The sequence below is a fragment of the Mesoplodon bidens genome (genome assembly GCF_964165515.1).
Source record: "Mesoplodon bidens genome assembly, contig: HAP1_SCAFFOLD_81, whole genome shotgun sequence".
NCBI classification, from domain to species: domain Eukaryota; kingdom Metazoa; phylum Chordata; class Mammalia; order Artiodactyla; family Ziphiidae; genus Mesoplodon; species Mesoplodon bidens.
Window position 1 is genome coordinate 1,131,422 of NW_027672552.1, and position 16,571 is coordinate 1,147,992.

Below are 16,571 nucleotides of genomic sequence, written 5' to 3' on the forward strand. Positions count from 1 at the left end.
GAGAATGCCAGTGGCAGAGCTTATTCCTCAGGAAACAGAGCCTGAGCCTAATTAACAGAGCCTAATGAACGTGGAAGCACTTTGCAAAGGACAAACCCTTTTCAAGTGAGACTTAGCATCGCTGTCAGGGACATGTGGCCTTGGACACTGATACTTGGGCTCCAGAGTCTAATCCTCCAAAGATTTCCCTTAAAGGGCCATTGCACTCAGCCTCCTGAAAGGCTCTTAGGCCTCTGCCTTCACCACCATGACCCAGTCTCCTGATTTCCAGCTTTCAGAGATTGCCTGGAAGAACTGGAGGGGACTCAGGACCTGGTTTCACTTCTGCAAAGGTAAAGAATCTTTCCCCTTCTCTCCTGGGTCGTCCTTCCTCCCCGAGCCTCTAATGTGACCCCAGCCCTGGAAGGGGGGGAGCCATGGGAGGGCGTGGCTAAAGCCCTAGGGTGAAGGAGAGCAGGGGCATTATGAAGTCAGTGTGGGGGCAGAGGAGGGTTCTTGGGCTGCAGGTGCCCACCCCTGCCTGTCCTGTCCAGCCATCCTGGCCCCATCTGCTCTCCTACAGCTGCCTGGGGAGGCTTCCTGGCAAGGGCAACTTTCATCAGCTCTCATGTCCAGACCCTCCTGGTGAGACGTGCAAAGCAGTGCCTGCTGGAGCCTGTGGAAGATACTGCTTGAAGGGTTGGGAACCCTGCATGAACACCTCCTGTAGGGTTTCCTTCCCTGATCCAGACACTCGAGAGGTACTGGAAGCACATATTAAAAGGTTTTGGGTAAAGCACAGGTGGACCCGACCCCTCAAGGTCCTCAAGCCCATAAATCTCTTTAAGTCGAAAAAGTTCCAACCCTCCACCATTCTACAGTTTGCCACTTCCCCTTCAGCCACCTGTGTATCTGGGTCCCACTCAAAAGTCAAGTGTGCTGAGTTCCTGGAGAAACCTCCTCAGGCTCATTCAGGAGAGAAGGTGATAACAGAAGAGTCAGTTCCTACCGTGAAGAGGCCTCTCCTTGCCCCCTCAGCTGTGTGTAAGGAAATCCAGAGTGCCCTGGGAGCGATTCCATCTGCTGACTACCATGGGCCCTCAAAGGCTTCTCTGACTGGACAGGAGGACAGGCCACCTTCTCAGTCCCTCACACTCAGCCTTGTGGGCAGAACCTGGAAGAGTGAGAGTGTGGAAGGGGTCAAGAGGGACAGCCTAGAGCCAGGTCCAAGTTCAGCAATGGTCAGGAATGAGCCAAGAGAGGAGAGTGGTGGTCAGGCCTCACGAGACCCCTGCCATAGGGTAACAGTGATGGAGGTGAACTTCGGATCCCCATCTTTGAGAGGTGAAGAGGCCAGGGAGGCTGTGGAGGCCAAGGAGTCTCCTGCTCTTCAACCACAGTCTAGTGTTATCTTGGAAACCAAAGTGTTGACAAAATCCCAAACCACAAATGTACATATGAGGAGTTTAGAGGTGCCAGGGGCCAGTAGAAGTTTCCTACTACCTAGACTGTCTGTTTTCCAACATCCAGGTGAGCCATGCCTTAACATGGAGGTTGCTAGTGAGTTTAACTCCAAAGTAAAGGTACAGTCAGACAACCAGCTTCAGGACTTTCCCAAACACAGGTTCCTTGCTGCAGACAACTTGGCTTCTCAGGTGCCTCAGTGCCATCCCCAGAGAGTCCCCACCAGAGACAGGTTAGCTTCCCAGGAGCCAAGTGGCCTTATGGAAGCCCAAAGGAGCCACCTAGGGCAGCAGGAGCCCAAAACTTCAAAACTCCAAGACTCATGGAAGAGCCAGAGCAAGATGATTGCCCCTACTTACAAAAGAGAGGACTGTAGGAGGCATAAACCAGGAGAGCATGAAGAAAGGTTTAAAGAATTAGGGACCTCTCAAGCTGGAAGTATGAGCCGCCCTGCCCAGGTCAGGGGAATAACAGACTCTATTGGGAGCAGATGTCTCCAGCTCATGCCAGAGAAGGAACATAACCCTACAGAAAGCCTCTTCAGAAAAAGGATGAGGCTATTTTTAAAGTGGATTTTCCCCAAGAAAAAAGTCAATGGTCGAGATGCTCTGCAAAAAAAAAAAAAGCCCATATCAGCCACTGCCCAGAGTCACGGATCAGTCAAAAGCAGATCAATCTTGAAGAGTGAGACTGCTGAGGGTCAGGCACGCATGAGAGCTGTTGGACAGATCCCAGAAGAAAAAAGAGCAATTCACCATGGACTTCATGCCACAAAGTTAAATGAACACAAACTGGAATTCCAAGTCCCAGTATGTGGGTGCTTCTGCTACCATAGGCTTACCTCCTACCCAGAGCAAGGGAGAATGATGGGTTCTACAGCCTGTGGTCATAAAGCCACCTCCAAGGGCCAGAGTTGTTCTATCAGGGAAAGGGAAGTCAGACACCAACATAGTTTGAAAAGTGTAAGGTTCGACGATGAGCAGCTGGGCCTAAGGTGCCTCCCATCCTTGCCCCCCAAGAAGAGTTTGTTTCCAGTTAGTACCTGCCAGTATGGGCCAAAGATTCCAGGTGCCCCAGCCCGCCATCAACACTGTCCAAGGCATTGTCATCTTTGGGGAGGTGTCTTGCCTGGTCGACAGTAAAATCCTTCTTTAGTCTTCCCTTTAGTAGGAAAACGTATCTCCAAGTAAAAATTCAGTCCATGTAGAGAAAATGATTTTCTCATTAGCACATCCAAGATATTTAATGTTCCCCAATACATATATATATATATATATACATTTTTTTTTTCTAATAAAAACATAGTGTAATGGCTGCTGTCTGTGCTGTGCACTTTGTCTTCTAGAAGGGAGGGGCATGGAGGGAGGTGGACAGTAGCATCACAAGCTTGCTCCTTGTCTCGTGTCCCTTCATTGCACCTTATGATACTGTCATTACACAAACCAAAATTACTCTAACAATGAGATGGTAAAAACCTATGAAACCCACACCCAAGGACCTGGTTCAACCAGTCTTTCTCCTTCTTCTATGCTACTTTGAACTTTATGCAACTATAGTGGATAGGTTTACACGATAGGGCCGGACATTGCAATTCAGGCTCCAGGAAGTGTCAGAGCCAAGTGGATGGAAGTTTGGGGGGAATAGAGTATGGGCTCTGAGTTCAGAAACAGGAGAAATCTTGCCCCTGGATCTCTTGGTAGGGAATATCCAACATCTGCTCTTAAGAGTTCCTTCTCTCTCTGCTGAAGGCTGGGATTGAGATATGCCCTATGAACCCCTTTTAGCTTAGGCATAATAAAATGTACAGCATCACCCTCCCCCACCTCTGTTTTTCCTAGACTTTAGAGCAGCAACAAGGATGGCATTTCCAGCTCTGTGTGTGTAGGTGGGGGGAGTATCAGGGAGGCTGCTGAGGGCTGTGTTGAGTCCAGTCCCATATAAATGAATGGCTATGTTCATGGGTCACCTACCTTCCACTCTATGTTAACCCCAGAGAAGGAGTTTTGGATGAATGGAATAGGGGTGTGACTGTGGGTAGTAACTATCTGATGGTCAAACACTGTGAATTTAGGGTGGGATGTAGGTGTAGAAAAATCCCTGGATCGAAGGAAGGAGGCAAAGTGGTACCAGATTCCCATAAATGTGCAGTTGTGAAAGAGCAGCCCCCTGACATACAACCACCATCTAAAGGCCTAAAGGGGAGGAAAAGTTAAGGGTCCAGTAGCTCATCATGGCCCCACCCCAGGGTCTCTACCCTATTCCAACTCTAAGATCACAGACCTAGAGAAACCACCTTTAGGTCAAAACAGAAGGTCAAACTTATAGAAGTAAAGCAAATCAGGGAAGGTTAATCTCTTAACACTATATTTAATAAGCTTACACATCCTCACCTCTTGACTTTTAGGAAGGATAAGTTAACAATAGGTGTAAAAGCCAGGACTAGGGAACTTGGGATGTGACTCCTAGTCTGGTGACCTTCACATAAACACATGGCCCAAGGACTGCTCCAGGGGAGAGGTGGGGACTGGCCTGTGATTGTGTAGTAAGCCTTGCCTGTCTCCCAGTCCTTGATCACCCCAGAGCCTGGCAGGTGAAGAAGCAATCAGACAGGATTTGTGGTGGTGTGGAGGTGACCTGTGCAAAGTGGATGGGGCAGGGTGCAATCCAGGGGTGTTCCACTGATCTGCTTCTGGCACAGCTTTTCTTGTCTCCTGACCCCCATCCATATGGAAAAGCAGGGAGACGAGGAAGAATTTCTCTAGAGTGATTTGGTGCTTCCTGCCATGTGCAAGGCTCATGGTGGACACAGGTCCAGGTGGTGTGTTTCTCATTGTGGAGATTTCTGTTCTAGCTGATGCCCCTGATCCAGATGACAACAGAAATGGACCCCATCCCCCATCCCTGTCAGGCCCCTCAACACGTGGAATTGCTGTGACCTGGGATGGAGGGGGCAGAGTGAGCACAGGACTGCTCACACCCCTGGTTTCTCCCTGGAGCCAGGCCCTACCTCTGGGCCCCAATTCCCAAGGCAGCCTCCAGAATGGGCAGAGCAGTGAGAGTGGAGCCAGGACTTGTGGGAGGGGTCGGTACCCAGAGGAAAGAGATGACAGGGCTGGGACCTGAGCCTGGCTGCTGCTGGGTGCTCTCAGGGGCACCCAGAAGTGAGTTCTGGGAATATGGGGAAGCTGGACTTGGACCCCTCTGGCTCCTGCTGGGAAGGTGCCACAGACAGGTGATGCTGATGAAACAGCAAGAAAACAGAAAGAAGCAAGTCCCTTTGCCCTTCTCTTGCTGCTCCGTCTTCCATAAGGTACAGTAAGACAAGAAATTGAGAGACCAAAAGAAAAAAAGAAATGGAGAGACCCAGAGACAATACACAAAGACTTCACAGACACACCTCCCAAGAGAGACTTCTCACGCAAACACCTTTCTCAGAGATCACATACTGACACCTCACACAGGGACCTCATGTTGCTTCACAGACCCTCAGACAGAAACCTAGCCCAGATTTAACAGATTTCCCAGAGATACCTTCCAAAGGGACCGCATACAGAGACTTCACACAGAGATCTCACCCAGAGACAACACACAGAGACTTGGCACAAAGACCTCACAGAGACCTCACATCTATTCTTCAGTATCCATTGACAAGTCTTTCTTAGTGAATATGAAACCACTTAGCAAACTGGCAGCATGATAAAGATATTATCAGTTGTGCCCCTCTGAGATCCACCAGACACTCACTGTCAGCATTACTCTAAATGGGGAAATGTTTGAGAAGTTTTGTTCTTTTGTAATGTCACTTCCTCTGAACAAAGGAATTATACATTCCAAATGTAGATTTTCAAATTTCATTCTTAGGTGTTCATTAGCTTGAAAATCACATATTACATTATTTTATTTTTATTTATTTTAGAAGAATGAAGAAAATAATGTTTATTTCTTAGAAATGCATGTAGTACTCTATTTTTTTATTTTAAAAGATTTTTAGTGGAGTATAGTTGAGTTACAAATTTGTGTAAGTTTCAGGTGTACAGCAAAGAGAGCCAGTTATACATATACATATGTCCACTTTTTTAAAAGATTCTTTTCCCATAGAGGCCATTACAGAGTATTGAGTAGAGCTCCCCGTGCTATACAGTAGGTTATTATTATCTATTTTGTATATAGTCGTGTGTATATGTCAATCCCAATCTCCCAATTTATCCTTCCCCCCTTATCTCCTGGTAACCATAAGTTTTCATTTGTACCCTTTTTTTAGGAGAATCACAAATGTTAAGCACAACTAAAACACTGTCAGTCTCCAGTGAGAGAAAATATTTGTCCAGTTTTAGTTATCATCCAGTCAAATGGTATCTGGCACATTTTTTACTTTATTGAGGACAAAGCTTAAACTTGAGATGGCTTACTTGTTTCCTTTGGGAACATAAGAAAAAACTGCAACAAAGGTACTCTAGGAATGAAATAAACCAAGAAAGAAGCATCCGGACTCACATTCACTTCCCAGAGGGCTGTGTAACTAGCACATTATTTTGCACATAATAGCTTGCATTAGGTTTGTGAGCTTTGCTTTATTTTTTAACAGGCCAATAATCATGTGAGGATTTTTCACAAGTCAAATTTCTGCTTTTAAATTTTACATTCTGGCAAAATTATGCTTCTGAATATTATTTTATTTCTTAAAATGTGATAATGCCCTAAAATGATATCACACAATCATAACGTTCAGCTAACATACTTAAAAAGATGGGCTATTAAGGATTCATTCTTAAATAATTCTATGAAATGCACATTTTCTAAGACATGCAGTTAGGATCCATTTTATATTCATTATAGGGTTAACACATTGCTTAAAAAATTTTTGAAAGATTATAAAATATATGACTTAGCCTATGGTTGACATTCTACATGTTACCTCATAAAATTACTGAGGGAAGGATGTCTTAATATCTGAATTGAAGGTAGTGTACATTTAATCTACATCTGGCTTATAACAATGAATAATGAAAGGCTTTCATTTATTATATATCTCACACTTTCCAAAGGGTACACTTCTAAAAGACTACTGATTTCTCACTGCTAATAAGCAACCTATTGCCCTTGCCTTGGTAAAATCTATCTTAATGACAGCTGGTTGTCTCCCAGATTATCCATTGGTATTACAGCGTCACGGTCTTTTAAGAGGAGCAGGGCTGACACGAGGACTCTTTGGGCTTATTTCTACAAGAAATTTAGTTTTTCTATTCTCCTAATTAAACAATGTACAATTATTAATTTTTCCCTTTACTCCTTTATGTCGTTGAATCAGAAAGCAATGGACTCTGGTCCCGTATGTCATCTAAGACTCTATCAGATCACTTTTGTTTCAATAGTGCAGCTTACTCAGGTAAGTTTACTGATCAGAACCAAATGGGATCAATTAGGAAAAAGTTCATACAGGAAAATATCCTTTTCAAAGTTGACTATTTTAACACAGTTAAATAAGTGATTATTTTTTAATCCTTTGAGTTAAAATTGTTCAGGGTGGCCAAGAAAGCCTGGAAACATGAAAAATGTCCATAAAAGCACTTTATTACTATAATACGTTGAATGTGTTGCTCCTCATTATTAGTTCACAGTTCATTAAGCTGTGCAAAATTACAATGAACAATGTGCATTAAAGCAAAATTCCCATCAACCATTTTCCATCTGTCATACATTGTGTCAGATGATTTGTGTGTCTAATTTTCATGGAAAAACTTGTACCTTTACTCCAGAATAAGAAATCAAGGGGGATCAATCTATTAAAAAGATATTAATATTCCCAGACTCTGTGGCCTTCCGTATTTTCTTTTGAAGAAGATTCACCTAGTGCAAATCTTATAAATATTTTTACCATTTAATATGCCCAGACAAAATGGATACAAAAATTTGATAAAAGAGAAAACAGCAAAAACAGATCCCCTTTGTTTTCAAAACATTTGATGTTTACATCAAAATATTTTGTTGAAAATGAAGTGATTTTTAATCTATAGTTAAAAGACACTATAATGATATTTAGAACATATTACAGATCTGGATTTTTACAAATAGATTTTTATTTAAAACAGGTCTCACACTGATATCAAGAAACCAGGCACTCTAGAACAAAATGTGGAGAGATGGCAATTATGCGATGACTTCTTAATACTCCAAGGGAAAAAGATTGTTTCCAAAGTAGTCCATCTACAATATTAACCCTTAAGATCTCCTCCCCTTGATAGGTTTCAATATTATTTTCTCTTTTATACACATTTACTTTATAATTAACTCCTACAGGAGGACATTTCTGGAAATGTTCCCAGATATCTACAGCCACGCTTTCTGTCATGATCACACCATGGAAAAAGTAGGGAACATCCAGATCTTGATGATCCAGGGGTTTCATAATTACCCCTTTGAGGTCAGTCAGAATCATAATCATTCCCAGAACAGGGTCGGTCTTTACATTTGTGCCCCTAGACATGCAGATTGTAACACTACCCACCCAAAGGCAAGTTGTCTTCCTTACTCAGGTTTGCAGGGGCACCACTCACTGTGGTAGCTAGAAGAGTCCGTTGCCCCCAGCCCGGACGTGCATTCTCTACTCTCCACAGACACATCGTACTACAAATACACCAGTGGTGCTGATGAAACTTCCAGAAAGCTATAAAATAATGCATGCCAGGCACGGTAGATGAGGATTTAGAAAATGCTAACATCTTCTCTAGGAAATAAAGGTGACATACCTATGTGGCTTTAAGCATTTTTGTGCATTAGCTGGCGCCCTGGATCTGGGAAAAAGCATCTGATTTTAAAGTTTCTCAGCCTCATTCTCTGCAATGAAATCTGAAGCTCTTCCTTCCTTCTCTGAGTCCAGAAGCTGGAATTGATACAGTCTGCCCTCTGTGATTTGTCTCTACCATTTGTTTCCAGTGACCACTTCAACTCAGATATCTCTCAATTCAGGGATCACTCCTAAACTTCAGGACGAAGGTCACTGCCCTTTTTATTCCCACCACAATTTTATGCTAGTAACCCTTTACAGTGTCAATAAATTTATTTTGTAGAATGTGCCCCCTGGACTCCACCTGCTAAATCTGTTTTGTGGGCAAATCATTTGTTACTTAGCTAAACAAATTTTATAAAATCATATTTCATAAAATTGTATTTTATAAAATGTTACTTTCTTATTTTATAAAATTGGTAAATCCAGGGATTTAGGCTTAATTCTTATTTTTAAAAATGTTGGTACTCATTTTGCCAATTTTTCTCTTTTTACATGTATCAGAAAATATGTTAAGAACTCAACTGTGAAGATACCACTATTTTTATTTTTTCTCACTTTTTGTACTTAACTTTTATAACAAACCTTTATTATTGCACGGGAAACAAGAAAGTTTGTTCCTTGGAAAACATCAGTCCTAAGAACGTACTAAGTTAAACCTTAGCATGTTAGATCTGCGAGTAGCCTTGTCTTTTTTTTTTTTTTTTTTTTTTTTTTTTTGGTACGCAGGCCTCTCACTGTTGTGGCCTCTCCCGTTGCAGAGCACAGGCTCCGTACACGCCAGCTCAGCGGTCATGGCTCACGGGTCCAGCCACTCCGCGGCATGTGGGATCTACCCGGACCGGGGCACGAACCCGTGTCCCCTGCATTGGCAGGCGGACTCTCAACCACTGCGACTCCAGGGAAGCCCAACCTTGTCTTTTTTTAATGATGCTTTTTTCTGAATTGGTAAAAAAAAAAAAAAAAAAAAAAAAAAAGCCTTAAGGCTTAGGAAGAGAAGCAAATTGAGAATTAAAATCCAAATCATTCAAATGAAGTTTGTCAGAACAGTTTGTGTGTGGAGAGGACAGCTTCTAGGCACTTCAGAGAAACCAGCAGGACAGAATTGAGAATAGCCAGCACCTTACAGGGCTTCTCACAGAAATGCTTTAATGCAAAGAGGTGACTAGATTTCACAGGGAGACCAGGGAGAGGATGCAGAGATAATTAAATCACATTCAAGCACCTGTTTACCTGGGAGGTAAGTTCCTTCATATTGTGGTCAGATGCTGTTTAGGGGGACACTGGTGCAGGGGAGGTGTTGGGAGGATGAACTCTTTTCTGAGTGATTTTGCAAGTGTGAAAATTCATCCAACAGAGATGCTAGAAAAATTTGCTCCTAGTAGCGAGCGTCCAACATGATATTTTGGGACAAAAATGTGTATTTGGAAGAATTTTTCACAAAAGAACAGTGATGGGAGGAAAAGATTCATATGGGCCTGGCTAGTAATATTCTTCCTTCACAATTTTCTTGTGGGTTCCTGAGGCCTGTTGTGACTGCTTGGAGACCTGGTCCCCAAGCAATGGCCCTCTTTGTCATACTCAGGGTAACCCAGGAAGTTGCTTGTCTGAAGCAGAAAAGGTTCTCCCTTCCACTCATGTCCTCTTGCTGATCAGATGAACACATGGCATCATCTACAGCTGAGAGGTGTTTGTTAACTACCTTTGTTTCATAGGACACAACTCATATATATTCTACAGTAATGTTTATCACTGTCTTTTATAATCTCAAGGTAAGAAGTAATCAGTGTTAAAATCATTCTACTGGAATAACAAAGCACATGATTTTTTTTCCCTAATAGTGATTGTATTTGTTTGCTAGGGCTGCCATAACAAAATACCACACTGGCTACTAGGTGGCTTAAACAACAAAAATATATTTTCTCATAGCTCTAGAGGTTAGAAGTCCAAGATCAAAGTATCAAGTTTAGTTTCCTTGAGGTCTCTCTCCTTTGATGGCTACCTTCTCGCTGTGTCCTCACATGGTTGCCCCTCAGTCTGTGCATGTCTGTGTTCTAATATTCCCTCCTTATAAAGATACAAGTCATATTGGATTAGAGTCCATCCATATGATCATTTTACCTTAATTTTCTCTTCCAAAGCAGTATTTCTAAGTAGAAGTTAAGCTTACTGTACAAGCAATCAGGTATTGAATAAGAGGCATTGCTATGGAGACAAAAAAACAATGGTTAATAATGGAGGCAAATTTCATATCAGTTTTTGAGTTCTGAGGGTAGACAGTTGAGAAGATCTCTAAATGTCAGGGTTAAAGCATCTTTTGTAGTTTGAATGTCCATCAGATGTTCAGGTAAACTTTCTGAGTGGTCCATATAGCAACAGGAACGAAGAAGACTGTCTAAACATGAGCTGCTGTGGAGATTTCTCTGAAGTTTATATTAAGATATCTACCTTCAGTATGCAGGACTTCAGAAAAAAAGGCAGTTTTAGTTTCAATGATTCCAAGTCAAAAGGGTGGGAGAAAATTTGGAAACACTAGTTTGGAGAGTTGTAGTCAGGTAGTGGAGGAAACTAGCAAAATTCAGGATACAGTCCAGTTTTCAGGTAATTAACAAAACTTCAAGGAAAATTAATAGCACTAGAATCTAATATCCACAATATGTATTTTGGTTTCTATCGAGAGATAATTTTTCTCTCTAAAATCACCCTCATTTTTATCAAAGATAGCCAAATTAAGACAAATTTGTTTGCAAAATAAGTCTAGATTCAATACACTTGGTCTTATTTATATAAGTATAGCAAGGATTGTGACTGACCATATAGGCTTATTTTTTATTTTTATTTTTTGCTTTTATTAAGAGAATTTATTGCCTCTCTCTCCTCCCAATAGCTCAAACATGAAGAAGCAACATCAGAGGAAGACAGACAGAAAATGGCTCTTTGAGTTTGTCCTTCTTGGCATTGGTGAAGGAAGAGGCAGCTTTCTCAAAGTTTTTATCTGCTTAATAGGATGTAGTGGAGTAAGGGAACAAGGAAAGTCAGAGGATAAGTGAACAGGCTCTGCACCTACCAAGGATGTGTTATCCTCCTAATCGTCCCAGTAGGAATATTCCATTCATCTTCTTTGATCTGATCCTTGCATTGGAAGACACTTCTTTTTTTAATCTCTTTTTTTAATTTAATTTTTATTTTATATTGAAGTATAGTTGATTTACAATGTTGAATTAGTTTCAGGTGTACAGCAAAATGATTCAGTTATACATATACATATATCCATTCATTTTCAGATTCTTTTGCCATATAGGTTATTACAGAATAGTGAGTAGAGTTCCCTTTGCTATACAGTAGGGTCTTGTTGATTATCTATTTTATATATAGTAGTGTGTATATGTGAATCCAAACTCCTAATTTATCCCTCCCCATACATTTTCCCTTTAGTAACCATAAGTTTGTTTTTTAAGTCTGTGAGTCTGTTTCTCTTTTGTAATTAAGTTCATTTGTATCATTTTTTCAGATTCCACAGATAAGTGATATCATATGATATTTGTCTTTCTCTGAATGACTTCACTTAGTATGATAATCTCTACGTCAATTCATGTTACTGCAAATGGCATTACTTCACTCATTTTTATGGCTGAGTAATATTCCATTGTATATATGTACCACATCTTCTTTATCCATCCGTCAATGGACATTTAAATTGCTTTCATATCCTGGTTATTGTGAATAGTGCTGCACTGAACACTGGGGTGCATGTATCTTTTGGAAGTATAATTTTCTCCAGATACATGCCTAAGGGTAGGATTGATGGATCATATGGTAGTTCTATTTTTAGTTTTTTAAGGAATCCCATAATATTCTCCATAGTGGTTGAACCAATTTACATTCCCACCAACAGTGCAGGAGGACTCCTTTTCTCCACACCCTCTCCAACATTTTTGTAGTCTACAGTTTGTAGACGTTTTGATGATGGTTACTCTGACTGGTGTGGGGTGATACCTCATTGTAGTTTTGATTTGCATTTCTCTAATAATTAGCGATGTTGAGCAGATTTTCATGTGCTTTTTGCCCATCAGTATGTCTTCTTTGGAGAAATGTCTGTTTAGATCTTCTGTCCATTTTTTGATTGGGTAGTTTGTTTTTTTGATATTGAGCTGCATGAGCTATTTGTATACTTTAGAGATTATTCCATTGTCAGTATCATCATTTGCAAATATTTTCTCCCATTCTGTAGGTTGTCTTTTTGTTTTGTTTATGGTTTCCTTTGCTGTGCAAAAGCTTTTACGTTTTATTAGGTCGCATTTGTTTATTTTAGTTTTTGTTTTCTTTCCTCTAGGAGGTGGATCCAAAAAGATATTGCTGCTGTGAAAGAGTGTTCTGCCTGGATTTTCCTCTAAGAGTTTTATAATATCCAGTCTTACATTTAGGTCTTTAATGCATTTTGAATTTATTTTTGTCTGTGATGTTAGAAAATTGTTCTAATTTCATTTTTTTACATGTATCTGTCCAGTTTTCCCAGCACCACTTATTGAAGAGACTGTCTTTTCTCCATTGTATATTCCTGCCTCCTTTGTCATAGATTAATTGACCATAGTTGTGTGGGTTTATTTCTGGGCTTTCTATTGTGTTCCATTGATCTATATTTCTGTTTTTGTGCAAGTACCATACTGATTAATGTAGCTTTGTAATATAGTCTGAAGACAGTGAGCCTGATTCCTCCAACTCCATTTTGCTTTCATAGTATGCTTTGGTTATTTGGGGGTTTGTGTTTCTATACACATTTTAAAATTTTCTGCTCTAGTTCTGTGAAAAATGCCATTGGTGGGGGCTTCCCTGGCGGTCCGGTGGTTGAGACTTCACCTTCCAGTGAGGAGGATGCAGGTTCAATCCTTGGTCAGGGAGTTGGGATCCCACATGCCATGCAACCAAAAACACACACAAAAACAAAAATCAAAACATAAAACAGAAGCAATATTGTAACAAATTCAATAAAGACTTTAAAAATGGTCCACATGAAAAAAATCTAAAAAAAAAAAATTCCACTGGTAATTTAATAGGGATTGCATTGAATCTGTATATTGCCTTAAGTAGTATAGTCATTTTGACAGTATTGATTCTTCCAATCCAAGCACATGGTATATCTCTCCATCTGTTTGTGTCACTTTCCATTTCTTTCATCAGCATCTTAGAGTTTTCAGAGTACAGGTCTTTTGTCTCCTTAGGTAGATTTATTCATAGGTATTTATTCTTTTTGATGTGATGGTAAATGGGATTCCTTCCATAATTTCTCTTTCTGATCTTTTGTTTTTAGTGTATAGGAATGAAAGAGATTTCTGTGTATTAATTTTGTATTCTGTGACTTTACTGAATTCATTGATGTGGTGTATCACACTGATTGATATGTGGATAGTGAAAAATCCTTGCATCCTTGGGATAAATCCCACTTGATCATGGTGTCTGATCCTTTTAATGTGTTGTTGGATTCACTTTGCTAGTATTTTGTAAATGATTTTTGAGTCCATGTTCATCAGTGATATTGACTTATTTTTTTCTTTTTTTGTAGTACCTTTGTTTGGTTTTGGTATCAGGGTGATTATGGCCTCATAGGATGAGTTTGGGAATGTTTCTTCTTCTGAAATTTTATGGAATAGTTTCAGAAGAACAGGTGTTTAGTGTTCTCTAAATGCTTGATAGAATTCACCTGTGAAGCCATCTGATCTTGGACTTTTGTTTGTTGGGAGCTTCTTTTTTTAAATAAATTTTAATAAATTTTTAAAAATACATTTATTTATTTATTTTATTTTTGGCTGCATTGGGTGTTTGTTGTTGTATGTAGGCTTTCTTTTTTTAGTTGTGGCAAGCGGGGGCTACTCTTCATTGCGGTGCATGGGTTACTCATTGCGGTGGCTTCTCTTGTTGCAGAGCATGGGATTTAGGCACGTGAGCTTCAGTAGTTGTGGCATGCAGGCTCAGCAGCTGTTGTTCGTGGGCTCTAGAGAGCAGGCTTAGTAGTTGTGACCCACGGGCTTAGTTGCTCTGTGACATGTGGGATCTTCCTGGACTAGGGTTCGAACCCGTGTCCCCTGCCTTGGCAGGTGGTTTCTTAACAACTGCGCCACCAGGGATGCCCTGTTGGAGTTTCTTAATCACAGTTTCAATTTCAGGCCTTGTGATTTGTCTGTTCATATTTTCTATTTCTTCCTGGTTCAGTCTTCGAAGGTTGTACCTTTCGAAGAATTTGTCCATTTCTTCTAGGTTGTGCATTTTACAGGCATATAGTTTCTGGTAGTAGTCTCTTATGAGCTTTTGTATTTCTGTGGTGTCCATTGTAACTTCTTTTGTATTTCTAATTTTATCGCTTTGAGCTCTCCCCATTTTTTTTCTTGATGATGCTGGCTAATGGTTTATCAATTTTGTTTATCTTTTCAAAGAACCAGCTTCTAGTTTCATTGATCTTTCCTACTGTTTTCTTTGTCTCTCATTTATTTCTGCTCTGATCTATATGTTTTCTTTCCTTCTACTAAATTTGGGTTTTGTTTGTTCTCCTTTGTCTAGTTGCTTTACCTATAAGGTTAGGTTGTTTATTTGAGATTTTTCTTGTTTCCTGAGGTAAGATTTTATCACTATAAACTTCCCTCTTAGAAATGCTTCTGCTGCATCCCATAGGTTTTGGATCTTCGTGTTTTTGTTTTCATTCGTAGGTATTTTTTAATTTTTGCTTTGATTTCTTCAGTGATACATTGGTTGCTTATAGCATATTGTTTAGCCTCCATGTATTTGTGTTTTTTACAGTTTTTTTCTTGTAGTTGATTTCTAATCTCATAGCATTGTGTTTGGAATAGGTGCTTCATATGATTTCAATTTTCTTAAATTTACCAAGGCTCACTTTGTGGCCCAGCGTGTGATCTATCCTGGAGAATGTTTCGTGTGCACTTGAGGAGAATGTGTATTCTGTTGCTTTCAGATGGAATGCTCTCTAAATATCAATTAAGTCCTTCTGGTCTAATGTATCATTCAAGGCCTGTGTTTTCATATTGATTTTGTCTGGATGATCTGTGCATTGATGAAAGTGGGGTGTTAACATCCCCCAATACTATTGTGTTACTGTCAGTTTCTCCTTTTATGGCTATTAGCATTTGCCTTATATATTGAGGCGTTCCTATGTTGGGTGAATATATATTTACAATTGTTGAATCTTCTTCTTGGATTGATTCCTTGATCATTATGCAGTGTCCTTCTTGGTCCTTGTTACAGTCTTTATTTTAGAGTCTATTTTGTCTGATATGACTATTGCTACTCTGGTTTTCCTTTGATTTCCATTTGTATGGAATACCTTTCTTTTACCCTCTCACTTTCAGTCTGTGTGGATGTCTAGATCTAAAGTGAGTTTCTAGTAGGCAGCATATATATGGTTCTTGCTTTTGTATCTGTTCAGCCAGTCTATGTCTTTTGGTTGGAGCATTTAGTCTCTTTACTTTTAATGTAATTATCAATATGTATGTTCTTATTGTCATTTTGTTAATTGTTTTGGGTTTGTTTTTGTAATTCTTTTTTCTTCCTTCCTCTTTTGTTCTCTTCCCTTGTGGTTTGATGACCATCTTTAGTGTTGCATTTGGGTTGCTTTTTCTTTGTGTATCTATTGTCGATTTCTGGTTTGCATTTCCCATGAGGTTTTGATATAGCAGAGTGTATATATATATATATATATATATATATATATATATATATATATATATATACGAAAAGTTGTTTTAAGTTGCTGGCCTCTTAATTTCAAATGCATTTCCAATATCCTGCATTTGTACTCTCCTCTTCTCATGATTGCTTGTTTTGATATCATATTTGTGAGTGGATGATTTCCTACCTTTACTGTATGTTTGCCTTTAATGGTGAGCTTTCCCATTCATAATTTTCTTTTTTTTCTAGTTGTGGCATTTTCTTTTTCATCTAGAGAAGTTCCTTTAGCATTTGTTGTAAAGCTGGTTTGATGGTGTTGAATTCTCTTAGCTTTTGTTTGTCTATAAAGCTTTTGATTTCTCTGTCAGGTCTGAATAAGAACCTTGCTAGGTAGAGTATTTTTGGTCGTACGTTTTTGCCTTTCATCACTGTAAATATATTGGGCCACTCCCTTCTGGCCTGCAGAGTTTCTGCTGAAAAAAATCAGCTGATAACCTTACTGGGGTTTCCTTGTATGTTATTTGTTGTTTTTCTCTTGTTGCTTTTAATGTTTTCTTTGTCTTTAATTTTTGTCAATTTGATTCATGTGTGTTGGCATGTTCCTCTTTGGGTTTGTCCTGTATTTGACTCTCTGTGCTTCTTGGACTTCAGTGACTGTTCCTTTTCCATG

General features: G+C 39.9%; 1 protein-coding gene and 1 long non-coding RNA gene across 6 annotated transcripts in view; one reads left to right on the forward strand and one right to left on the reverse strand.

Moving 5' to 3' along the window:
• LOC308610052 overlaps nt 1-16,571 on the reverse strand; it is a 1,140,458-nt gene that overhangs the window by 682,665 nt on the left and 441,222 nt on the right. The window lies entirely within an intron of this gene.
• On the forward strand, nt 276-6,785 carry LOC308610036 (putative spermatogenesis-associated protein 31C2; the record flags this gene model as incomplete). The annotated part of the gene is made up of 3 exons (XM_081259319.1): nt 276-332; nt 563-2,011; nt 6,752-6,785. Exons 2-3 carry the CDS (start codon nt 693-695, stop codon nt 6,783-6,785), a joined length of 1,353 nt encoding a protein of 450 aa, XP_081115445.1. The 5' UTR covers nt 276-332; nt 563-692.